The sequence below is a fragment of the Clytia hemisphaerica genome, unplaced genomic scaffold (assembly GCF_902728285.1).
Source record: "Clytia hemisphaerica strain Z4C2 unplaced genomic scaffold, Clytia hemisphaerica genome assembly, whole genome shotgun sequence".
Taxonomy (NCBI): domain Eukaryota; kingdom Metazoa; phylum Cnidaria; class Hydrozoa; order Leptothecata; family Clytiidae; genus Clytia; species Clytia hemisphaerica.
This window is the reverse complement of record NW_027104621.1, coordinates 196,412-223,344: the sequence shown is the minus strand read 5'-3', so window position 1 is coordinate 223,344 and position 26,933 is coordinate 196,412. Positions and strand designations below refer to the sequence as shown.

At 36.6% G+C, this 26,933-nt stretch overlaps 2 protein-coding genes across 2 annotated transcripts in view; one reads left to right on the top strand and one right to left on the bottom strand.

Moving 5' to 3' along the window:
* LOC136824689 (protein-glutamine gamma-glutamyltransferase 4-like) overlaps positions 1 to 7,557 on the top strand; it is a 34,814-nt gene extending 27,257 nt beyond the window's left edge. Inside the window, exons 9-16 of the mRNA XM_067080674.1 lie at positions 584 to 722; positions 1,908 to 2,001; positions 2,660 to 2,840; positions 3,030 to 3,182; positions 3,418 to 3,627; positions 4,147 to 4,459; positions 6,309 to 6,360; positions 7,152 to 7,557. Coding sequence (XP_066936775.1) covers positions 584 to 722; positions 1,908 to 2,001; positions 2,660 to 2,840; positions 3,030 to 3,182; positions 3,418 to 3,627; positions 4,147 to 4,459; positions 6,309 to 6,360; positions 7,152 to 7,262 — 1,253 coding nt within the window. The 3' untranslated portion in view covers positions 7,263 to 7,557. The remainder of the gene's footprint in view (positions 1 to 583; positions 723 to 1,907; positions 2,002 to 2,659; positions 2,841 to 3,029; positions 3,183 to 3,417; positions 3,628 to 4,146; positions 4,460 to 6,308; positions 6,361 to 7,151) is intronic.
* Positions 7,558 to 17,351: 9,794 nt separating this feature from the next.
* On the bottom strand, positions 17,352 to 20,144 carry LOC136824681 (uncharacterized). Its single transcript, XM_067080669.1, has one exon. The coding sequence runs from the start codon at positions 20,142 to 20,144 to the stop codon at positions 17,352 to 17,354; it is 2,793 nt and encodes a 930-aa protein (XP_066936770.1).
* Positions 20,145 to 26,933: the final 6,789 nt, after the last annotated feature.

Genomic DNA, 26,933 nt, shown 5'->3' with positions numbered 1-26,933 from the left:
TTTATCAAATTTATTTGTCGCAACGAAAACCCATCGCCAGTCCAACAAAGTTTTTTCATTGTATGTTAATATTCCATTTTATTTTCGTCGTATTTTCGTTATATGCGTCGTCTTGTTTTTGAAGGACAATTTTTGATATTTTCTACCTAAAAGTTATACTCTCCACAAGGCAATATATTGGCGAAAGCCGTAAATGCTTACATTATATTGTAAAAGGGTTTGCAATAAATTTCCAGCTCAATTTGAAACATTCTAACAAGCCCCAAAGAGGGACTTTAACAGAAAAAAAAATTGTTTTTGTGATGATTGAAAACATTTTTTTTACAAGAACAATTTTATAAGAACAATTGAGCCTCAGATTTCAAAAAGTACCGATTTTAGCAGATTTAACACCTATTTTTTATTTTTTTAGGTAAAGAAACTAAGCGTATTTATTAAGAACATCGTAAGAACTTGGGAACTTGTAAGCCTGAAAATTTGAAAAAAATAAGAACAGCTCAGCCTGAGCCAAAATTTACTAGTTCTTAAAATAAGAAAATGTTTATCCATCATAATTCATAATTTTCTTTTTCTTTCGCTCAAGCCATGCGCTTTCTGGGTATTCCATGTCGATCAGTAACGAACTTTGACTCGGCACACGACACCGATGCTAATGTAACGCAAGACATCTTCTTTGACTATGATATGAACTACGATAAAGAAAGAACCAATGATTCTGTCTGGTAAGCCCATAGTCAACTTCTCCTCTTCTCCCCTTGATAACTGTAGCATACCGTTGAGTGAATTAATTTTTGCGTGGTCGAAATTTTTTTGCGAATCGAGAATAAATTTTTGCGTAGACAAAATTTCGTAAATCGGCTTCGTTTTTATCTAATGGCTTACATTTTGCAAAGGGTTTAGGCCAACTTTGGGATTTCAAATCCCGCGCGAAATTCATTCCACTTAGGATTGCAAGTTTGTTGGTTCAACCAATGAAGTAAAAGCCCGAAGGGCTAGAAGTGAATCTCCTGCGTAAGATTTGAAGCCGCTATACCCTACTAAGTTGTACGCCCTTGAGTGGCCCGCGTGGTTTTTATACAAATTCCAGATTGAAAGTAACATTTCCCGCTAGATTTCACCACTCGAAAACAAAGAAACCACTGAATTCAATCCGTCCTCAGAAATAGGGCGTATATATTCTAAGGCTTGACTTTTTCTTGCCTTAGAAAAGTAGCTCTTTGGGCTTATACTTTACTGGGTTTAACCCCATCCAGTTCAAAACAAAGATCTAAAAAGATGGTACCTGATGGTCCGATGCTTTAAAGATGGTACCTCGTGTCTCTCTTTTAAATACTCTGAAACTAAAGAGAAATGTCAGTGATAAGCTGAAGAAATCCTACCTTCGGGTAAAAAGCCACGAAGAAGCGAGCCTTCGGATTATTATCAACATTGGCTTTACCTGAAAATTGTAGTAGATTTTATACCATTTACAATGAAGTCTCTATAACTCGAATACGCACGGGGTAAACAAACTTGGTCGAATTAAGAAGATTGATTTATAAGGTATAGAAGAGGTTTTCGAGCTATAGAGGTTCGAACTATCGTGACTTGACTGTACTTAGTACTTGGTAGTAAATAGTAATCTCTGACCCCAGTCGGAGGCGACCCAAAGGCTCTTCTTTCGATAGCTATCTACCGAAGATAGGGGAGGGCGTCACTCTTTCTCCCTGGATTGCTCTACTTACCCTTAATTCTTCTCTTGATTGATGAGCATCAAACAGAGAAGCATCAAGTACCATTTCGGGAATCTTTGGTATGACCCGGCTGGGGGTCGAACTCACAACCCTGCGCACCGTAGCCGGATGCTCTACCATTGCACTACGGTCGCTTAAATGTGAGTACTTAAGACTTCTCGACATCTTTCGCAGGAATTTCCACGTTTGGAATGATGTGTACATGAAACGAAATGATCTAGAGGGCGATGAGTTTGACGGGTGGCAAGCTATTGACGCCACACCACAAGTAAGTAGAAATTGAACAATAGACCTTTTCATAAATTACGTCACTAACATCCCTTGCCTTGTTTTGAAATTATTCCCATGGTAATTAACTCCAAGCGGATTTTATTAAAACTACTTTCTGTTCATAGAAAAAAATCATTTAATGTCTCGAGGGACATAATCACCATGGTAATTGCTTGAATACGAGGTAAGGGATATTAGTGACGTAATTTATGAAAAGGTCTATTCCTTTAGAACTTTAGCCGTGTGAAGCTGTCAATACTCTATCGGGATGTAAAATAATCATAAGTACGAGCTTCTATGAGAATTTCAAATTGCTTACTTTAAATTTAGTTAAAGTTCACCGTTCATATAGGATGCAATTTTACAGAAACAGTAAATTTTTACCCCATGTTTTTCAGATTTAATGCGGGCTTAAAATTGTTGTTTTCAGTTTTTCAATGTTTGTCCATGAATTTTGGTCAAAACTTTATCAAAGCTAATTTTATACGGAAAACTTTTTCACGCGCTCGTAACACAATTTAAATGAGTATTACAGCAATCTGTAAAACTCGCCTTAGCGCCTAGAACACTAAACATTTCCCCACAAATTGAATTCTTCTTGGAAAACTTGAACTTTATAGATCTATTGATGATAAATCTTATAATGTTGTTTGTAGGAGTTGAGCTCAAATATTTACCAAATGGGGCCATCGCCACTAAGCGCGGTGAAGAGCGGCCGCGTGGACCAGGCGCATGATACGAAATTCGTGTTTGCAGAAGTCAACTCTCAAACATTGTATTGGAAAGTTTTGAAAGATGGAAAAGAAGAACTTATTAAAAGTCGTACTGATGTAGTTGGTGAGTACCATTTTTCAGTTTCCAATGTTCGCATGTTCTTAACTATTTGAGTTTTAAGCCGCCTAAAAATGTTTTTAACGTGTTTTTATTTATTATACCATTTTGTGAGTATTTTTGCCCATTTTCCTGAGTAGTTCGGTATGTTAGGGTCTTTAAAAACTTAAAATGTTGTCAACTTATTTTCAATAGGTCATTCGATCAGTACGAAAGCCGTTGGAACAATGTGGCGTAATGACATCACAAACGAGTATAAATTTCCTGATGGTTCAGTACTCGAGTCGGCTGCCGTTAAAACCGCCCTTCACATTGTTAATCATAAAGTATTGAAGAGCAATAAATCAGGTAAGGGCTTGTTCACACTTTCTTGACGTTTTAAACCTTCCTTTAACGGACATTAATAATCAATGCGAATCAACGTTCTCCCAGTGCATCCAAAAATATTATCTAACGCCATCAGTAAGCATAAAAAAGCTGATAATACGTCCCGTCTCAGTCGTCGTAAGTAAATTTTATTCTTGAATCTGGTACACCTCATGCTCCAAGATGTATGACTATCCCGAAAATCTGTTCATTTCAGCATTATCAATCGACCTCGCACCGGCTAAAGAAGAGAATTTCGTCGGCCAGCCTGTTAATGTGGAGATCAAAATAAGTAATAACTCTGATGAAGACCATTCGGTTAGGGTGAAAGCTAGATCCCAACTTATTCATTACACTGGAGAAGTTGCGCGCAATTTACAAGCGGACGATGATGACCTGCGAAAAATCAAAGTTGCTAAGCAATCAGGTAAGCATTAAAATTCTCTATTAAAGGAGATGTTTGATTTTCGGACATATTCCCACCCTTCTGTCCGATTCATTGAGTATCTTACTTAGTATCGTTTTGGTTATTTGGATGAAGGTGAATGTTTTTTGTTTTTGTCGACAAAAATAGTTTTTCCATATGTACTTTATGTTTAATCTAAATTTTTGATAGTTTGAGTAAACAAAATGAGTTTTAATGGTTTTATATTTTTACATAAGTGTTCCCGTTTCATATCAGACGCACATTTCATATCAGCACAATGCGTCTGCCTATATTATGCTCATATAAGCAAAAATGTTTTTCCTTTCCTCTTTCTGTCCAATATTGCTCCACATCCGGGGCAAACCAATGTTAAAAAGCTTGTGAATTCAAATTGATGAGTAAACAAACGATATCACTCTTATTTAAAAACAAAACCTTTAATTTCATACTCAAAGTTTCATGCCATCCAGGATGACAATCTTCAGCGAAATAATCTTCATTTTGTTCACTTGTTTATAGTTTCAAAGCTTACCGTAACCATTCAAACACATCAATACGTTCCATACCTACGGGCCGATGAAAGTCTACAACTTTACGTCACGGCCGTTGTTCCGGAATCTGCTACTCGTCACGTTGCTATGGAGAACATCCGGATAAGTCTTTCGAAACCAGAACTCAAAATAAGGGTTGATGAATCTGCGGAGATTGTCAGCGGAAAACAATTTAAAGTTTTTGTTGAGTTTACCAATCCGTTGGATGTGACTTTGAAGAAGTGTGAGGCTTATTTTGGAGGTTCAGCTGTTCTGAAGGCCGTTTACGATGTCGAGATACCGTAAGTATCACTTTCCAGCTCTCTTTTTTTTGGTTTGAGTTGCAGGAGGCTTTGAGGCCTATTTTCGCAACTATAGACGCTTTAAATGAGTGCCCCGTCAGCACCTTGGACTGACTACCCAATTCCCTTCACATGGCATGGGTTGACCTGGGCGAAGGTTCGTTCACTTGCCAAGTGAACCGCTGTGAGTGGGAATCGAACCTCAGTCACCTGTGCAACCAAGGTCAATGCCACTATACCACAGCCTCTAAACTGGCACACAACGTTGTTAAGACCCTTATAATACACTTTATCAAAAGTACACCCTTACATTGCATTTCAAGGGTCTAAAAAAACCTACCCTTAAGGGTATGGCACATGCTGTGGGTCAGACCATATGAGTGCCCCACCCCCGGGCCTTAAACTAAAGGATTGTACTAGATAAATTTAATGTAATCGTGTTGAGTGGCTCTCGATACACACTTTTTGGACCTACCTGGAGGTCCTTTAATTTGACCGTTGTCCGTTCGTCTGTTACAAGCTTTTCTCAGGATTGGCTCATTAGTTTTTTTTAATTTTTTGCACTGTGATTCAAAGTGGGGATTCCCAAAAAGTGACAGAGCCCGATTTTCGAAAAAAAAATTTTTGGGCAAATTTGGGCCAAAAAGTGCCTAAAAATGGGTTTTTTTTGGACTTTGTGTGAAATTGCTTCATTAGTCTTTTCTGATTTTATGCATAAAGATGGAGGGTAAGTTTTTCTAAAAAGTGGCTGAAGCAGTTTGTTTCGGAAAAAATTTTTGGCCGTAAAAATCGGATTTTCTTATTTGGGGAAATTCGCTTATATCATTTTTAGGGTAAAAGAGCATTTCTCGCGATTGGATTGATATTTTTTTCTGAATTTTTGCACTTTGATGTAAAATGGTAATATTTAAACTCTGATGAAGCCCGATTTTCAAAAAATAATTTTTTGGGGCAAATTTGGGCCAAAAAGTGCCTAAAAAGGGGGTTTTCCGGACTTCGTGTGAAATTGCTTCATTAGTTTTTTCAAATTTTTTGGACAAAGATGAAGGGCAAGGTTCTCTAAAACGTGACTGAAGTAGTTTTTTTCGGAAAATTTATTTTGGCCGTATTTTAAAAATCGGATTTTCTTATTTGGGGAAATTCCCTTTGTCATATTTAGGCAAAATGAGCATTTCTCGAGATTGGCTTGGTATTTATTTCTTATTTTTTGCATAGTGATATAAAATGGTAATAATTAATTTCTGATGGTGCCGACTTTCGAAAAAATAATTATTTGGGCAAATTTGGGCAGAAAAGTATTTGTTCTTTTCGACTTTTTGGACTAATTTGAGCTCGATACTCACGGTAATCTATTCAAGCTGCTCATTACACTTTCTTATTCCCTTGCTATTTGTTCTAAAGTTTTTCAACATTCAGCATGTTGCTTGTTTTTATAAGAATATCTTCTATAAGAATATCAGGGTGAGATATGACCAAATCGTAAGAATACCCTAAAAATAACCTCTAGGGTGAGTTTCACAGAATTTGATAAAAATACAGTCATTTTATATTTGGTTAATAGAAAAAAACTGCTTCCTTTGTTAGACTTAAATTTTGTTAAACTTTATAAACTTTGAAGCTGGAATGTAATTTTAGCTCCAAATGTTCATTCAACTCTCAAATTGATCATTTCTCATGTTTGTAAAAAAGTCAAGTCAGAAAAAGTCCGAATACGTTATAAATATTTCACCCTTAATTTTGGCAATTTCTTAAGAATACTTGACCCTCATCCAAAGTACACTATTCTTATAAAGAAAAAGTGTGTATTCAGATTGTTGGTGTGTTTTGATCAAACTTTTTTCTTGTTTAGTGACATCAAACCGAATTCTGTTTTCCAAAAGGAATATCAGCTGACACCCTTGGTAAGAAAACAATTGCTTTTTATTTTTTTCGGATCCATTTTTCAATAATAAACATCGTTAACAATAAATAAAACAGTCCCTGACTCAGCAGTGAAACTGTAATTACATATCAACATTATTTAAACATCCCAATCTTTTGTCTAGTAAGGATCATAAAAATAACCGTTCTAATTTCATATTTTATTGTATTTTTCTTGTTGTATATTAATTGTACCAGCGAGTCCGAGTAGAAATGAACTGTTAGGGCTGGGAGGTACTAGGTTTGCGAGGTGACAGGTATGTCCGAGCCAAAAATCCAAGGTCGACCCTTTAACAGAAACTCAAAATTCTGCTTAAATAAGGGCTAACATAGGCTAACTTATGGATTTGTACCTCTTTAAGAAACTTTTAAGGTAAAAAAGGGTATCCTTATGACTTGCACATACCTGTCACCTGCTTTGCACAAGGACCCTCCCCCTTCTGGGCTTTCAGGGCAATATTTAGCAACGGGAAAAATTATTTGCTAGTAGGCCTAGACGATCCTATCATCTACACATCACTAAAAAAAGGAATTAATTCAGGAGGCAGGATAAATTTATTCGGTTCGGGGAGGATTAAACAGTGGTGGGGGTGTTTGCAGTTTTGTTCAAATACTCTACCGCCACTATTTTTCCCGTAAACCGCCCTGACGCCCTGACTCTGCGCATATATACTAACCCGCGTTTACTGACCCTCTAAATGGACATTGTCTACAGTGGGCCCTGTCAGGTATATGTTACGATTTGATTTATGTTTTTCTTTCTTATCAACAGCAAGTGGAGGGTTCACTGAAGAAGAAATCGTTGATGTATTCTTTCTCTTGCCAACCCATCGGAGGATTCAATGAATCTGTTCATATTAGAGTGTCCGAAAATAAGAAGTAAACATTTGTCTGTCACAGTCCTTTCTCGGACATCAAGATGTTGTTAATTTTCTTGTTTTTATCTTGTTGCTTGGACATGGAAACTTGGATTTTCCTTATTTTTTCTAACTATACTCAAAATTTTTCGATGCGACTATCCATCGTCGAGTAGGGTCGTAGTATTTGATATCAAGTTATCGTGAAGTGAATTATCATGTTTTTGATTCTTGTAGGGTTAATGTATGTAATTTTGTTTTTGTTTTGATTTTTGTTTTTCATGTTTTCTTGTTGTTTTAAAAGATGTACAATATGCTGTATGTGTAAAGCTACTGTTCATGTTTTTGTTGTTTTCTATATTCACATATTGGGCACTCGACTGGTTGTACGGGAGAATAAATGTAAGCATTAAAAATGAAAAAACATCCCGTCCCCTGTATAATTGCCCCCCCCCCCAAAGTGATAATTTTTTATGTATTTGTTGAAATATGACCGTTTTTTCAGGCCATACCCCTTTGAAAAAATTCAAAAAGGTCCAATTGTTTTTACTTAGGGCGTCAAAAGTTTTGGTACTAACACTTAAAATAGGTCTACCGTCATTTTTCTGACGCTCCAATACCTAACCTTTCGATTGGTATGCATACACAATTACTCCCTTTTTTGATACCCATTTGGCTCTTATCTTATAAGTTAGTAGTAAGTTAGTCTGCAACCGCAGTCGGTAGGGGAGGGCGCCACTCTTTCTCCCTGGATTGCTCCACTTTACCCTTGATCCTTCTCTTAATTGCTGAGCATCAAGCAGAGAGGCATCAAGTACCATTTTGGGAATCTTTCGTATGACCCAGCTAGGGATTGAACCCACAACCTTGTAAGCCGGATGCTCTACCACTGCACTACGGGCTTTTGGCGCTTATTTCATGGACTACTCCGCTAATTTGAAACAGGTGAAATATTTAACATTTTTTTAGGATTCCATTCTATTTTGACAGGCTTTAGGATTGTTTATTCTTGCCATTCATACTTTACTTGAAGTTTCATTGGCATCATTGTAATATGGTGGGATTTTTCACTTGCGTGAATTGGAAAACTTTGCGTGAACAGAGATTGCGTCAGATTGCGTGAAGTTTCGAAAAAAACATTGTGTGGAATGCGTGAACTTGGAAAACAAATTGCGTATGATTGTGTGAATTGAATGCTAACTGATTATGCAGAGGGTATGACAGACAGCCCCAGAAAATTCTTTGAGGGGTGTTATAAAGGTTTTTTGAGAAAGCGCCAAATTCAAATTCGAATTTTACAAGCAAAACCTCTAATTAACTAGTCTGAATCTCAGCTGGCACACAACGTTGTTTCAACGTTTATCTAACATTCACAACGTTCATATAATGTTAGATGAACGTTGAAACACCGTTTTGTGCCAGGATCCGGTCATAGACTTCTACAATATCCTAGGTAGTATACCCAAAGCACAAATCCGTTAGTGGATATCAGCAGCCTGTTAATTAATGGACACTCTAAAAGGCAAACACCTCTGATTAGCAGAAAATCTCATCTAGGTTTGTGGCACTTTGTAAACCTAGGTTTAGTGAGTTTGACTACGTTAGTGGTTTGGGATAATAGCATATAGCTCAAGCGGGCCGCGCTAGGCCGCGCAACTATGGTAGGATTTGTTGGCTTCAAATTCTACCAAGGAGGCTCAATTCTAGTCTGGGGGGAATGGGGTTAAAAATCCGGAGCATCGAGGCCGTCGTTCAATTTCATAGAGGTCGTGGTTGAAAACATAGAGCTCTTCGTGGAAAACGTCGAGGTCGTCGTTGAAATATTGTCAAATTTTGTACTTACTTATCTGGTCCTCCTTTTATAAACCAATTCAATTATTGTTTGCATTATGGCATTATGATACTATTTTTATCACCATTTGCTACTAACTTTATTCAAAATCGGTATTTCTTATTTATCTCTGCTACATGTTTTAATTTGCTAAGGTTTCAGCCCTGAAAATAACCAAAAATCAAGCAACTTGGCTTATGGCAGCCTAACACTAAAATTTATCATAAACTAATTTTTCGGCATTTTTCGCGGCAAGGAAATTTCACGGGTCAGGCTATTCCGTGAATTCGACTCATTAAGGATAGAATAGAAATTATTTCCTGGTTTTCTCCATAAAGTAAAATATTTGTTTTGATCATTGAAACTCATCATGATGATTGAAGTTCCTTGCTATATACAAACCTTTATTAGAAAAGGGGGATTTGATCATTTTTGATAAGTGAGTTTGTAAAAAATAACAAAATTTCTACCGTGAAAAGCACATGCTGATATCATAGATTGACCTGTGCCGACCAATTCAGCGCGCAATCAACGCAGAGAAAAGTAACCATGACGATAATCCAAGATCTTGGATGAAGTTCAAAGTTGATATTTTTATTCCCGTCGTTGAAAACATAACTCAAAAATGTCATCAATGCTTTTTTAAAAAGTTCTGTAATCAAGTATGAAATGTTTGTTATTAATAAAGACTTTACTGACCTATTTGATTTAAATTAATGACCAGATTTAATTTCCATTAACATTCCACGACTATCTATCTATCTATCTATCTATCTATCTATCTTAAGTAAAAATTTCCATAAAAATTCGAAAATTCTTGCTAAATAGCTAAAAACTAAAAAAAACATCCAATTTTCAAGTGAAACTTTCAAAATGCCACCATATCGATACTTCGACGCCCTGATTTTAGTTTTGAGGCTTAATTTGAATTATTTTAATATCCAATGAGTCGAGGAAAGCTTAAAGACCAACATTTTACCAAAAGAAATGCTTAGAAAATGACATTTTATCGAAATACCTTTGATAATAGTGGTAATTGTACGTTCAAATTTTGTTCACTGTTTTTAATGAATTTTGAATTTTTGGGTAAGTCAAGATTTACAGTTTTTTTATCATAACTTTTGATTGACTGAACCGATTTTGAAGTTTTATATACCAAAATTTAAGTTAGGTTTTCCCCTATACAAGGAAAAAAGAATCAAATTAAAATTCTCATCCTAAAGCCTACAATATCTCGACAAACTTGTATACTTTTTTTCTGGCGCACCCGGTATATATTTAAGTAGTAACAAAACATGTTTGTTCTCCCTACATATAAAAACATTTAACAAAAAAATATAAATGAAAATGAGTTAAAATAAAATGTTTGGTTCTTTATTCAAAAATATAATTTATAATATAAAATTCCTAAAGAAAAAGCTCATATCAAACCAAGGATAAGTAGTAAAGTTGAGAATTAAAGGCTGAGAATATTGACACAAAGCTTAACATAATGGCTTGGTGCTGAGAATACCAAAATGTGAAGGCAGGGTGGTATTGAAAACTAGGAGTTGAAATTAAGTTGAATCCTCAAGCTGAAAATGTAAATTGGTGGTGATGAGAAGTTCAAGTCAAAAAAATAAATACTAAATGAGTTAAATAAATTAGATAAATAGCTATAAACATTTAAGATATTTTTATGGTTTCAGAGAGAAAGGCTTCAAAATGAGTGATGTAAGAAAGAGTACAGTATGTGGCCCCCAAAACGGCGATCAAATTTGAAATTTCTCTCAAATCTAGAGGAAAAGAGATTTTACAAAGATTTTTGCTGCATGAAAACCTTTAACATCTCTACTTTATTTCCTGGAAGTTCTTTTTCAAAATTTTCAATTTCAACAATATTTTTCAATCGCTTAAAGATAGGTAGCTTTTGTCTATTGGCCCCCAAAACGGAGGTTTGAAATTTTAGCGATTTCTCGAGATATCTTTAAGATATGAATACAAAATTTTGACCATAGTTTTGAAATATGATTTAGAGGGTTTTGGGCATAAATTTATTTGAATAAATTTTTACAGTATACCCCTGGTTGTCAAAATGCAGGTTTGGGGCCCCCAAAACGGAGGTGTAGCTGAAATCAAATTATTAAGCCCAGTGGTAATAGGGGGAAAAACTATGAACATATTGTTTTTTTTTCCCTTAAATTTACGACCCGATGGATGTAAAATTTATGTTTTTAATGAAATATTTCAGGATTTTCGATATTGCAAAGTCCAAACTGAAAATTTAGAAATTTTCAAAATGACAATTTTGATTTAACAACATCTTAATCAAGTTTTTGAAAACAAATCTCTTTTGAAAATAGTTCCATTCATGTATGGAATAAGCTGTGAAAATTTTAGAAAAAAAGCTTAACTGAAACTGAAAGTATTAAGCTTTAAAGATATTTTTCTCCTATATTTTGGAAAAAAATGACAGAATTTGCCGTTTTTGCTGATTCAGCGAAAAATTTGATATATAATGTTAATTTTTTGTTATAAACTATAAACTCAAGGTGATAGGAATAGAATTCCAAGATTTTTTGCTTTTTCTCATATTCAAAATTTTCGGTTTTGTCAATGCTGATTCTAGGGCTCCAAAATACTGGTTGACCTTCAAGATGCTATATCTTTTACCCAGCCTCTAAAGTCACAGATGTATTTACATTTTCTGAGCGGCATTAGGTGTAGAAAGTTTCCTATACCCCGTTTTCATAACTTATTTTCAATATCCAAGGAGCTAGAGTGAGTTATATGCAATTTTTATCTAATTTTGGTGTTAAAATATTTCCTTTAGACGCAAATATGTTATTTTGAATCCGTCTCAAACCAGCAAAAACATGCTCATTTTTTAGTATAACCATCATTCTTTCAAAATAAACAAAAATCGTTTAATTTTGATAAATCTACAAGTCAGAATCTTCATTTTAATGAAAACCTCCGTTTTGGGGGCCGTCTCCGTTTTGGGGGCCATATACTGTAAGGTGAACAAAGGCAAAGAATTAAAATTAGTGAGAGTAAAAACATGGGTGGAGGCTGACGAGGCTGACCTAAACTTGCAACAAAATAGGAAGTTTCATTAACTTCATGCAAAGATAAAAAGGTAAGATAAATCAAATAAATAAAAATATATGTAAATAAATCACTAAAAGTTAGAAGGGGGGGGGGGCGTACGGGACTTCAAAAAACCGATAAACCGCGAAAAATAGCTCTTTCACCGATAAACCGACAAAATTCATCCTCTTCGCCGACACCGATTTTTTACTCTTGCTTCAAGGTCTGTAAAATAAAGTAAAATCATAGTCGTAATATTTGAGAAAAAAGGGAAATCCACCGGGAAGTTTTGAAACCACAATCGATTTGTAAGTGCTCTAAAGTAGGTTTGAAGGGTAGAGTTTTAACTCTGAGTTTTAACACTAGACTTAAGACTAAGATCTCAGGATTCAAAAGTTCAAAAATAGTCCAATAAGGCTCAGAATATAGCCTGGAAGTCTGCCAACCCCTCCCAAATTGAAATATTCGATTAAGTTAAAGAGATAGCCCAAAATCGACGGACAGTGCTATACATGACCATCTGAAGGAGTGCTCTGAAATCGAATATTTAACGACCCTCTTGACTTTCGGTGTTGATAAACCTAATTATCGTTCTATTCGAATTAACATTGTTAATGACAATACAAAAGTTATTGATTCAAGTGATAATTGGTCCTCTCTCTTATTCAAAGAAAGCTTTATATATCAAACGCCTCAAGTCAGTTCTAAACAATGGTTTGAAAGCGTCTAGGGATTTGTATCTTTTTTAAATGAACTTTTTATAATTTGTTTTTCTTTTACGATTTTAATTACTGTAATTATTCTCTACTTTTTAACATAAGATGCAGATTTGTGAATTTCAATTTTATTTCTCCTGAAAGATGTGTTAGATGTACAAGAAATATAGAATTTTTAACGTCAACATTTATCGTCATTTTTCTAATTAAGATTATGATGGTGAAATTTTTCGGATTATCCTTCGTTTTATTAAACTCGTACAAGTCCACGATTTTAAACTCAAGAATTATAATTTCTAAAATTGTGTGTCTGGAAAACGCATCTTTTGAGGCCCTAAAAGTATTACTGGGCTGGACTATTTCATTTTCTGCTGATCATATATTCACGTCAAGGATCGGGACGCAAAAGTAGAATTTTGGATTAAGGCGCCCCCTTGTAGGCTTATTCTGGACCCTTTTTGGTCGCATTAGTATAGCGAAATTTGTTTAACTTGAATTTTTGTTCATTTTAGAAACATTTAGGAAATGCAAGCGAAGCGAGCAAGAAAAATTTGCGATATTGTTTATCGAGATGGATTGTGTAAAGCCAATTACATAGAGTATATGATATTGAAATGCGAGCGGAGCGAGTACAAAATTATCGGCTAGAAAAGGAACAAAATTCAACCACGTTAAATTATTTCAATAACTTTATAAAATTATGAAAACTTTAAAATCAGGCATATAATATATGACCAATCTTATGAAAAATTCCACATACGATCCTTGAGAAACTGTTATTGGTTATGTTATGCGGGGGGGGGGGTTTCAGGGGTCTTAAATACCGTCATACCGACAAAATTTTGGGTCAAATACCGTAATACCGTCGGTGAAGGAAGCCTAATACCGATACCGATATTATATTTGTTTTTTTTTTCGAAAATAATGAATTTTCAGTTATCAAATCTATTGTGTAGTAACAAATTAGAAACTGTAAAAACAAGTCTTGTACTTTATGAGGCCCCCCAGTCAACCCTCAATTCACGCACAAATTTTTGCCAATTCACGTATTCATGCGCGAAAAAAACCATTTTCACGTTCACGAACCAATTTTGCTTTGACATCTTTGGTTAAACGATTGTGACCTTATTGGGCTAAATTTAACCTTTTTGGACCTACCTCCGGGTACCCCGGTGGAGGTTCTATAAATTAACCCATGTCCGTCCGTCCGTTCGTCCGTCCGTCCGTCCGTCTGTTACCAGCTATTTCAGGATTGGCTCATTAGTTTTTTCTGATTTTTTGCACAATGATGCAAAATGGCAATGCCCAGAACGTGACGGAGCCCGATTTTTGAGAAAAAATTTATTTGGGCAAATTTGGGCCAAAAACTACCTAAATATAGGGTTTTTTGGACTTTGTGCAAAATCCTGTCATTACTTTTTTCTGATTTTTTGTACAAAGATGGAGGGCAAGATTCTCTAAAGAATGGCTGAAGTGGTTTTTCCTGGTAAATTCTTATTCGCCTTTAAAGACGGATTTTCGTATTTTGGGGAAATTCCCTTTAACCAAATAAGAAAATATAGCTTTTCTGAATGTTGACTCATAATTTTTTTCTGATTTTTTGCACAATGATGCAAAATGGCAATGCCCAAAATGTGACGGAGCCAGATTTTTAAGGAATTTTTTTTTGGGCAAATTTAGGCCAAAAACAGCTTAAAAGGTTTTTTGGGCCTGGATGGTTTAAGTGATTTTCGTATTTGGGGAAATTCCTTTTTACCATTTTACATTATTCAACACACAAGCTTTATTTTTCCATTCTGAATTTTTGTACAATTATTGTCACTTTTTTCTTATTTTCATCTGATGTTAATCATTAGGTAGGTCCATTCAGCATGTTGCTTGTTATGGTCTCTTTTAAACAGATTGACCTATTCTTATACCAAACATTTTCGGCAATATATAAAGTTTTTTGCTAGTTTTGTGACCTTATTCTCGATATCGTCGACTTTTTAATGCCTCTTTTACAGCTATTCGAGCTTTCATAGGAATATTTTAGGTCTGCCGCGCCAAAGTTACTTGCTTGTTACGGGAGGCAAATGCAAAATTAAGCCTTTCCCCCAATAATTTCTTCCTCGCAGACCCGTAAGATGTCTTTTATATTGAGAATTAATTTAAAATCGAGGTTCGGGTCAATCATGGTCTGAGAAGCCGTATACTTCAACACAGGCTTTATAGAGGCGGTGTTGTGGTGCAAATAGAGGATGCGAATTAAAAAGTTTAACCCCTCCCTATGGGAGGAAAGAAAATAAATGGAAAATAAGAAGGCGAGCGAAGCGAGCGCGAAAATTTTTCGACAATTTTCGCTCTCCTTTGTTATTGAAAAACGGCCTTGATACGCTATTGTTAGCCAAGTATGCCTTGTTTGGTCACACAATTTTTGATTTTATTTAACACTGACCATTTGTTGGCAAAAATATGGTACGGCGAGTGACGTACCTGCCGTACCCGGTGTGGTGTTCCAAGAGTTTCGCCCAAGAAAAACTTTAAACTTTAGAATGCCTAGATTGCCTGAAAACTCATCATGTGCATCATGATGTGAATTATTTTTCAATCGTTCGATGCTGCACAAAATGTTTTTAGAACTACCTACTTTTACTAATTATTGAAGGAGTAAATGCCACGCCTTTACTGTCTCTAAGTTACTGCAGTATCAGTGTATTGTATTGTAGTAGCAATATAAGTGAATACGGAGAGACGACCATATCATTTAGTGCTGACGGAGAAAATTTCATCTAGACTCAATCGTTGGATGCAGTATTTGCATCACAAAAATTGTCATTAAAAAAATGCGCCCGCAGAAAAATAACGAAAATATTTGTTTAGATATCGTAAAGTTTTGCTTATTTTGAATAACATCAGCATGACAATAAGTCAACAGGACATCAAAGATTGTGCGAGCGAAGCGAGCAGAAAATTTTACTGGTTAAAACAGTGCAATAGACTTATCTTTTTTGAAAATTTTTCTGCATGAAACTCATGAAGAAACTAAAAGGTAAATAGTTTTATACCGAAATACCGTTTTTTATTGATAAAAATATCGAAATACAGACAAAAAAACAGGCAATTTACCGATACCGGTAGAAAAGGAAATACCGTAATCTCGTCGTTTTTTTCTCGTAATACCGATTAACCGGGGGTAAAAAGGCCCAATACCGTCATACCGTAAAAGTGAAACCCCCCCCCCCTTATGCTTCTTCTGAATAGTCAATGCAAAAAGTTGGCTCTGTTTGACGCGAGCGAAGCGAGCGAACATTTCTTCCAAAAAATAACTTAAATTTGACCAAAAATTTAGTAAAAGGGCGCCTTACGGCCTTAACGGGAAGGGGGCGCTAAAATTACAACATACTAAAGAGCAAATGCGAAAGAAAACTTCCTTCTTTTGATGCCCCTTCAAAAAGCCTCCACTGGGAAGGGGCAGTTGCCCCCCTGCCACCACGCTACTGTATTTAAATAAACAGTTTTTCCATCAGAGCTTTCACTGATGAACTAATGGGCTATTGCTGAACATATGTTATTTGACTAGGTCACTCCTGTTGTTTTCTGCGAGCGAAGCGAGCGAAGAAAATTTTACTCCTTGATTTTTGAATATTTTTGCACAAGAATAATCAATTCTCAGAAACCGACGTATTTGATAATCACCGAAAAACCGCTCGATTTTGATTCTTTCACCGAAAAACCGAACAAAAACAGCTCAATCACCGACACCGTAATGTTTCCCCTTCACCGATAAACCGACATATTTCGAGCTATTCACCGTTAAACCGAGAAAAAAAAGGGCCGAAACCGAAAACCGCGCAAAACCGCTTTCCCGTACGCTAAAGGGGGGCCTTTAGAAATGCTACAATCAAGGTCATAATATTTGAGAAAAAAGGGAAATCCACCGGGAAGTTTTTGAACCATAAACGATTTGTAAGTGCTCTAAAGTAGGCTTTAAATCTTGAAAAACGTTAAAATAAGCAAAATTCTCAATATATTATGACCTTAATTGTAGAAATTATACTAGAAATTACTCCTTGTGTTAAGTAAGAGTTAATTGGAAAAGGCTTCAAGAACGTAAATTGATGCTGACCTGTGAATTAGTGTTAAACGAGCTTGAACTAGGGCCAAGGCCTCTATATGCTCTAACAAGGACCCATCTACGAATTGAACGACGACTACAAATCAAACGACCGCCTCTACAAATTGAACCACGGTCTCGATGGATTTTTGACCCCGATTTCCACTGATACTAGCCCTTCGGGCTTTTCTTATACTCCATTGAGTTACAGTACAGAATCTATCGGGTCCGTAAAACAACTTACTTACACAAATACGGTTTTTCATAAATTATTTTTTTTCAAAATAAATATATATATTTGCCAGGACCACGGTTGACTGGCTAACACGAGCTAGCAAAAAAAAATGATATTTTTTTTAACAAACAAATAATCCTATCATAGGCGAAATATATATATTACATTCTAATTGAAGGCTGAGCTCACTTCCGAAGCATCAGTGTCATTTGAGCATGAAGAGACAATATAATTGTCTCGATACCATGGGTGTCTGGTTCCTCGGACACAGTATACCAGCGATTTCATGAGCGAGAGGTTGATCTTTCTCTTAACCCACGACGAAACAAGGCTGACATTAGTTTTTCTTTTGTCAGCGAGAAGTTCAACAAGTCTTTTTATGACCATGCTGCATTCTCTTGCCATCCCACCAAAAGCACTGAATACCATGGGACTAAACGACCCATGCTCCACTCTCAATACTCGTTCATTATACTGCCTTTTCTTTTCACGTTCGTTGATCTCGTAACATTTTTTTATTTCCAAGTCAGCATACCTCCGGGCTGTTGGGTTAAAAACCCTTATGTCAAAAAATGCCCTTTGGTGAGTGACCCAGAAATTGCGAGCGGAGACGTCCAGACGAGCTTCGGGTGTGACATTAGCGGTCGTCTCACGAAATCGTTCACCAGTCAGTTCACTTAATGGTGGTTCAACTTTTACGTCGTTGCACACTTCAGTCATCAACTTAGCAGTGACATCGCGGAGAGTATTGTGACGTTGGGTTACAAATCCACCTTTTTTGCATGATAAGGCATGCTGGATGTTGAAGGGGGACCCGCATGGACATCTTTCGGGAAGACGTGAGAGTTGATACCCGTAACGTATCTTGAGGAGATCCCAGAATGATTGTTTGTCCAGTTGATACCCCTCGTCCTTGATGGGAAGGGTGGTAAGCCATAATGACGCGCCACATTCACTGTTCAGATTGAGCAACCTAAGTTTCGCCTTTGACATTTCGTCTGATGATTTTATTGTGTTCAAAAGTTCATTTATTCTGCTCTTTTTACGTTCTCGAATGATAGACTTTGCCGTTTTGATTTGTGCTTCGTTCTCGTCGCTGGCCGCAGTGTTTTGATTTGTAATATCGTTTTGAAGTGCCTCGGTAACTAAGCACGAATTGGCGAACTCAAAATTTGCTTGTTCACTGAATATTGGGATTCCAAGTCCTCCTTTGCTTGGCGGGAGAGAGAAAAGTTTGCGCTCAATTTCTGAGGGTACAATTCCACCGGTGATAGCGGGTATAAGCTCAGTTGAAATGACGTTGTCGATCCTATTAAAGTACGCTGAAACATCAGGGATCGTCCGCATACAATAATTGAACTTATGTTTATAGCCTGCCGTAAAGCATGTATACGCCTCTTGTGGGGCAAATTTGGCAATCTTTGCGAGCGTACTCAGTTCACTCACCCAATCGTCAATTTTTTCGTTGATAAATTCGTCCCTGTATTCTAGGCTGCCGACTGCTGCTCCCAAGTGTTTTCGGCCATCTGTTGTAATTTTTACTTGTGTATCGCTAAAAATCTCCATCGCCTCAGATAAAAATTCTGGTTTGACTATTAGCCAGGTTTTTTCCTCTTGCTGGTAATAGCCGAATTTAGGGCCTTCATCTCGAATGTACAGCCAAAGCTGTTTTAGTTCCCAAATTGTCCCGGCACCGAATAAATCATCAGCATATCCGGCTGTTCTTGCTTTCTCATCAGACGGTTCCTCACGGAGAACATAACGCACGATTAGGGGAATAGTTGCTATAGCATATACAAACATTGCAATTGGGTCTCCCTGTGTAGTTCCTTCAGTAGATTTTAGTTCCTTTCCCCCGAAAACAAAAAGACGGGCTGGTGATTGGTAGCAGTTTTGTACGAATGTCGAAAGAGGTGGACAGATGATTTTTACGTTGTGAAGAAAGACGTTTCGGTTCACGGCATTGAAGGCGTTCGCAGCATCAATTAATAGAACTGCTTCGGATTCATCTTCCTCAAATAGTGTACGCATAGCGTGAACGGCTGCTTCGCATCCTGCGTCTTGCCCGGCGCAGACCTGGAGGGATCCAATCGATTGTTTAATGTCCTCTTTGAGAATACTAACTATAGATTTTCCGATGATCCTTCTCAGCACCTCGCCTATCCCGATTGGGCGGAGGCCTGGGTTTTTGTCCAAGGGTATTAGACGGGAGGCCATTAGGGGTTCAAGGGATGTAGGGGAATGAATCTCGGTGCATACCATTTTTGCAAGGTTGGCGATCGAGGTGCAGAGATCAGTTGAGGCGGTTCCAAAGCTGTTGGAGGTGATGATCCTTCTCCATCCGTCACCATCGAGTCCTGAGGGGCCTGCTCCTCCGTTGGTTCGCATCGCAGACCTTCTAATCAAGTCAGGAGTAATGTCCTCGTAGCGTACAGAGTGAATCAACTCGTGAATGCCAGGGAGTAATGCGTCAACGTGGGCTTCTTGGGGTTCCGGATGTTTTTGGAACAGAAGATTGAGTGTTTCGTCAGTGAGTGGGAGAACTCCATTCTGCATATTGTTCGTAAGGAGCTTGATTGCTCCGTTAATATTTCCCTTAGACATTTTGTTGATAAATTCCTTAGAGATGTCTTCGATCGATTTTGCGGTCTGTTTAGACTTGAGGTGTCTTTGGATTGTCTCACCTTCACGGATTAGTTCCTCGAAGTCCCCTTTCTCCCATAGATCAAGGCGTCTTTTTAAAGCAGCAGTGTGGTCCTTTGCTTTTGACTTTGCTGATGGCTTTTGAAGTAATAGTGCTGGCATTATCATCAATGCCTTGAGAGATATTGTTTTCATCGCAGAAGAGTCAACGAAAGCATTTATAAGTCTAGCTGTTTCAGATACAAATTTCTTTCCGGCACTGCCTGATGGAACAAGGAATAGATTTCTCCGCCAGTAGACAATTTGTTCGTAGGCCATATTGATGCTGGCTGTAGTATCGATAGATGATCTTTCTCCCCATTTGAAGGGTATACTGTTTGGGTTTGGGGCAGGTGGTTCGTCAGAGGCTGAGGATGCTGAGGTTTGTGTTGGTGTTGTTGGTGGTGCAGTGGTGATATTGTTCCCCGGGGGGGGTACTAGGATTGATGGGTGTCGGGTATGTGCGTGCCAGACCTCTGGACCCTTACCCTTAGAGAGACTGAATTTTGGTGAAAAGGTGACCCTTAGAGAGACTCAGTGTAGAAAAACCCAACCCTTAGAGAGACTTTTTCACAAAAAATTTCTATAATGGGCCAAAGAAATTCGATTTTTAAAAGAATTTCTCCAATTTTCGAAAAATTTCTCTAATTTTTGAAAAATTTTCTCATTTTTTTAAAAAATGTTCTCACTTTTTTTAAAAATGTTCTCACTTTTTTGACTTTTCACTTTTCTTTGACCCGAGTTTGTGAAAAAACCGACCCTTAGAGAGACTGATTTTGACTTTTGTTGTTTTGGTAACCCTTAGAGAGACTTTGGGAGGGTGAAAAACCCTACCCTTAAGGCACGCACATACCCAGCACCCATTTTTGCCTAAGTACCCCCCCCGGGTATTGTTCGGGTCGTGTGGCTGTGTTGAATCAATTCGGTTTGGGCATTTTTTCATGTGATTCGTTTTTCCACTTTTGCTTCCAAGAGTTCTATCACAGAAATCACATTTCAGCTGCCCTTCTTGGTGAGGTGTTTGAGTGTTCATTTTGTTCCCGGGGGGGGGCACTCGATCTGAAAACGACCATACGTTCGGCCCAAAATTTGGCTTCTAAAATCGGACCCTTACAGTGCAGTGAATGTCCATGAAAAATCATACCCTTACAGTGCAGTTTTTCAAAATTTCTCGCCCGTAAGGGCGAAAATTTTTGCAATTTTCCAAGAAAATGTGGAATTTTTCCTCCAAAATTGACCAATTTTGTGCCAATTTTACCAAAAAATTGGCCTTTTATCACAATTTCCTACCCTTACAACAGTGCAGTTCAGTGCAGTTTTGTAATTTCCTACCCTTACAGTGCACTAGCTGAACTATGAAAAACCTACCCTTAAGGGCCGAACGTCTGGTAGGTCATTTACCTTGAGTGCCCCCCCCGGGATTTTGTTCAATAGATAGCAGCTAATGTCATGACAGAATGTCTAAATATTTCAACAGACAATAGTGAGGTTAAGCATGCAAGGATAATCACGACGACGGACGAAAAATGTATAAGGCTAGTGAAAATACGAAATTTGATTGGTTGAAACTCACTAGCCTGTTAAATTTTCGTTCGTCGTCGTGATTTTACCGATTTACTTAACCTCACTAATAACAGACAAGATCAGAAGCATTTTGTTCGTTTGTTTCGACTTCTTTCGAACGACCAGATGTCTCTGCTTTTTTAATTCATAAATTATTACGTAATATTTGAAAACGAGGCTGGCGATGTTCCACGAAAAGTGAGGCTTCTTCATAACAAACGAAAATGGCGGACAGCAAGCAAGGAAGCAGCGAGATTGAAAAACCAAAAAGAAAACACAAACAATCACTTGGAAGACAATGTGCAGCTTATGGATGTGATAACAGAACATTTAAAGAAGAAGGAGGAGAAAGAGTCACATCAAAGATATCGTTTTTTACGTTCCCTGACAATGCAAACAGAGTCAAATACTGGTGCTCTTGTATTAAACGTGTAAATGGAAAAGACAACTTCAAAGTAACCAAAACAACTGTACTTTGTGAAAAACATTTCAGACCAGAAGATATCTATCGTCCTCCAGGAGGTACAAAAAAGAGACTTTCAAATAAAGAGACTGTTATCCCTTACTTTACTGAGGATGAAGCTTTAGATGCCAGTTCATCATCAACAAACTCAAACACGACAAATTTAAAAAAGCAAAAGCCGCCAGCTTCAAGAGCATCCCCACGAAAAAAGTGTAGAGAAACCCAGGAACCTTTTCCCGCTTTTCCTGAGCCACAACAGGATCCAGTCGCAGAACCAGAAATAGAAGAATCAATCGATTGGAAGGCAAAATACCATGAACTTTTAGAGGAACACAATTTATTGAAACAGCAGTTAAAACTGAGCCAGTCTTTGAAATTTCGGTTGATTGACCATGTTATGGGAAGTGAGGAACAGAGGAAGGTCTCACCTAAAGTATAACAAATCCAAAAAAACCCATGTGACCTAGTTGATTGCATATTTTTTCATATAACAATAATACAGACAATATTTGAAAAATGAGTATCAGCTAAATATATAGGAGATTTAAATTTCACGTACATTCTGCGGTATATACATAAGCCTGTTGTAATGTCAGCCTAGACATGGCACGTAAGAAAAAATCCTACTGAACAACCCAGGACTTCCCAGGATACGGATACTGTACTTGGCTTCTGACTGGTTTGTTAGATTTGTCACATTTAAGAGAATAATTGAGAAGTACGGGTAAGGTTCCTCTGAAAATCATTTCCAGCTATTCATTGTGTCTACAAATTTGAATGAAGTGCCCCAGACGTAATTAATCGAACAGCTGAATTATTGAATATACTCACTTTAGTAAAGTAGCTAAAATTGTGATTATTAGATTTTTAAGTTCGGCAAAACATATTAAGTTTTAATGTAATCAAACTAATCGAATTGTCGAGGTCTCTTTAAAAAAAGTACGATTAAGTTTGATTTCAGTAATCAAACTTAATCAAACTTTGTATTTTGAGAAATTTGTGAGTATTCGATTAAAGTTCGTCAACCGAACTTAGTCGAACATTAATCAGCCAACAAAGTTCGATTTTAAGTTCAACAAAGAATTGATTTTTTGACTTTTTTTTTCCAAAATGCTTGTCGATCATGACATGGGTTTAAATTTTGTACTAATCTCATAGCCCATCGCCATTGCTACCATAAGTTGGACTAATTTCAACACCCCTCATCTAATTTAGACAGCCTTCTTTATAGACAGGAGACCCATCCTGTATTTTTATAATCTGACAGGACGTTTTCTCAAAGAAAATGTGACCAGAAGAATACAAGAATAACAGACAGAAATTGATTGGCCTGTGTTTTCAACCATGCTATATATATTTCGCCATCATTACTGTGAAGGCGGGTAACTTGCATCAGTGGAGGCTAACATGCATAGCCCTCAAATGAATGACCTGGCTGGTCCTTAAAATACAAAGTTAAATCAAAACAAAAATGGTAGAGTAGAGCTGCGACCGGAGCTGCGTTCATTTGTTTTGAAATTTTGCTGCCTTGATTGGTCGTCATTTGAGGGCTATGCATGTTAACCTCCATCCACTGATGCAAGTTACCCGACTTGACAGTATATAAAATAATAGGAAGGTCAGAATCATTGATAGACAAAAGATTTATTCCTCTCTAGTTAGTGGCTAAGCAGAGAAAAATAGTTGCAATCAGTGATTCCAACCTTCCCATTATTCCAATCTTTAAAGAAGGGTGTCGAAATTAGAAGAGGGGTGTCGACATTAGACCAACTAATGGTAAGGCATATGATGACTTGCTGCGCTAGTGACGTCAAACGCTCCATTATTTTGCCACTAATATGGTCTTCTTTGTTGCAGACATTCGAGTGTGTTCCACTACAGATTTTTTTCATATTTCGATTTAAAAGCCTACTCAGTGCGAAAGTAGGCATTTTTAATACTCTGTTCATTAACTCAAATCAAATGACTTTGGAGGTTCAGTGAAATGGTGGCCGAATCGCCGTCCCATGTATTGTCAGATTGTCCCAAGTTACAGCAGTTGGCGGTATGACACCAGATATTGGTATCTGATTGGCCCGCAGTTTTCAAGATTTATTTATCATTTTATTTATGAGCCACTGTCTGTATGAATCAGACAATATCAGCAAATTGAGATGAAGTGGATTTTTTCAAATTGGCTCAATTTGATATATTTTGTTCTTATATAAACTGAGCATCCACTGAAAATTTTAGGGTCGAAGCGGTTCAGATTTTATGGCCTTTTGAATTTCAAAGTTGTATGAGCAGTCTCGCCCAGGTCTATATATAGCGGTGCAAAGGTGCAGCAAGGTAACAAAAAGGAGATTTTCACCCGGATGTTGGACCGGAAACATTTTAATTTCTAGGGTAGGGTCAGCCTTTTACATTGACAAAAGGATCCTTACTTTAGGCTGCTCTTATTATCAAGGGTCTTGGTCATTTTAGATTTGTCTGTTTTTTTTTTCTTTTTAGAGCTTTAAGAGTGATAAAAAGGAAATAAAATAAAACACAAAGAAAAAATGGCTTTAAAAACACAGAAGAAGTCCTTTCTTCCACCAGGAATCATGGAATGTTTAGAAACACAAGAAATGTGGGAACACACAACCAAACCTTCAATGTGTGGCTTATTTGATAACCAGGGATTTGATAGAAGTGGGAATTATTACACAGTCACTTTACAAATTTGGACATAATTATAATAGTACCTTCATTGCTGTGTATTTTTATGAAGATAACAAATTCAAAGTAAAATCTGTCACCTTTCCAGAAGTTGATCCAAATGTTTTTAGAACACTCTTTCATTCAGAAACATTAAGATGGTTCAAATTAGTAATACAATCGTCCAATATGATTAAAGTTTACAGTGGATGCCTCCGTTCCATTTTTGAAGTGAAGGAGGCAACAAAATCAACTCATTCATACGAGGACACTGAAGATTGTAGTTTTGATTTGATTTATTCTGATGTTGTTGTCAATTCTTGTCAAATTGAATTTGTGAAATGTTATGAGAATGGTGGAAATGACTATTTAGTTGTAATGAAACAAATTGAAGAAAATAAGTACTATATGATCGACATCATTCAATTTGATGAGGAGTGTGTTAATCAATATCAACGAATACCAAGTATTGAATTTCTCAAATCAGAGTGGGAGTTTCCTGAACTTTTTTTGGATACTGAAAGTAAAAGATTATTTTTATTCCGCTTTGATGATTGTTTGCTTGCTGGCTTTGATTTTGAGGGGCGTCAGGTTTTTTCTCATAATTTTGTGGGAGATTTTTTTAAGCCATTAATTCATTTGTATAGATCTACTTTTATGGCTATCTGGGACTGTGATGGTGCAAACACAGAATTAGAATTGGAATTATTTACTATAGATAATGACAATAAAGTTGTTATAGTGAAATCCATTCAATTGACACATCTTTTTCCATTCACTGTTAGTGACCGAGTGATTGTGAAATGTTTTGATAAATATTTCCTGCTTGGAAAATCTAAAGAATCAGAAAGGGAACAGAGTGTTTACCTTCTAGACATCTACACGGCAAAAAAAACGTTGACACACAAATCAGATTTTCCTTACCGTGACGTTAGATTCAATTGGAATGTGCAAGAGATGGTATTTTTACAAAGAACACGATATGAACAACCCTTGAAACTTCAGATAGTGAAAATTTCTGCATTCCTTGATCATGATTCATTGAAACACAGAGCTCGTTTGGCTTGTTTGACATGGTATAATAAAGAGTATTTGATCAATCATCTCCCGAAATGTCTACAGAAATATCTTGGTATCGTTTGAATATCAAATCCTTAAATCTGGATAATATGTAAAATTCCAGGTATTTTCTTTAAATTAGCTATTTTTAACTTTGAGCAGATCTACGTTAAATAATTTTTATCATGATAAAGAAACAGCAATATCATTTAGGAGATGCTCACTGTAAGGAAGGGGATACAAGTTCTTTTCTTCTGGATACTTATTGTTGTACGACTTTTACTTTAAATAAACCATTCTCAGCATCGATTTTAACATTATAATTTTTATGAAATTTTGCGCACTGATGTGAAATGACAATACCTAAAACGTGACGGAGCTCGATTTTCGAAAAACATTTTTTTCCGGCCGAAAAATTGCTATCTAACTTTCATCATCAGGTAGGTCCATTCAGCATGTTGCTTGTTTATCTTTTTTTGTTTTTGTTTTTTGTCACAATGATTTTGATAAAACATTTTTTGGGGGTAAAAATTTGGGCCAAAAAGTGCCTAAAAATGGGTTTTCATGGACTTTTTGTGAAATTACTTTATTAATTATTTTGGGTAAGGTTCTCTAAAAAAGTGGTTGAAGCCATTTATTTAAAGTAGTGGAACTTCTTTTTGACCAGTTTTGGTCTGATTTTTTACATATTGATACGAAATTATAATACTCATTGAAATGTGACTTCCAGATTCCAGTCTTTTTTCAAAGATTCTTCATTATAGATTTTTTCTGAGTTATATTTACAGTACAGTAAAATATTGTTCATGTTTTTGCTCAAAACTTAGCATGGTTTGATAATTTTTTCCGGTCCTCAAAAACATCGGAAGGCCAGAGTTTCAAGCTTATCTTCTCTATATGAACCTACCTATGTTGGAATACATACAGCTATGTCAAGGATCAAGTAGTCGGAAAACGAGGCAATCAAGCCTTATGTAGGAATTGTTTTTCTGGAGGAGAATTGTTTCGATAAACATGAAACCAAGAAAGGATCTCATGAAATATTTTTTTTTAAGTATTTTTTCTGTAACACTTTTCTTAGCATTGTTTGTAATCTAAACCTCGCTTATTCTTAATGACTAGTATAAAATTTGAACAAGAGCAAGTTCAGCCACATAATCACAATAAAAGATAGAAAGTAAATAGCCATGGGAAAGCAATTATCATTACCATCATTAATTATCATCAACCCTAACAAAGCTGCTGGTCCAGACGGTGTCTCATCAAGATTTCTCAAAGAGTTTGCTGACCAAATATCTCCTGGTCTT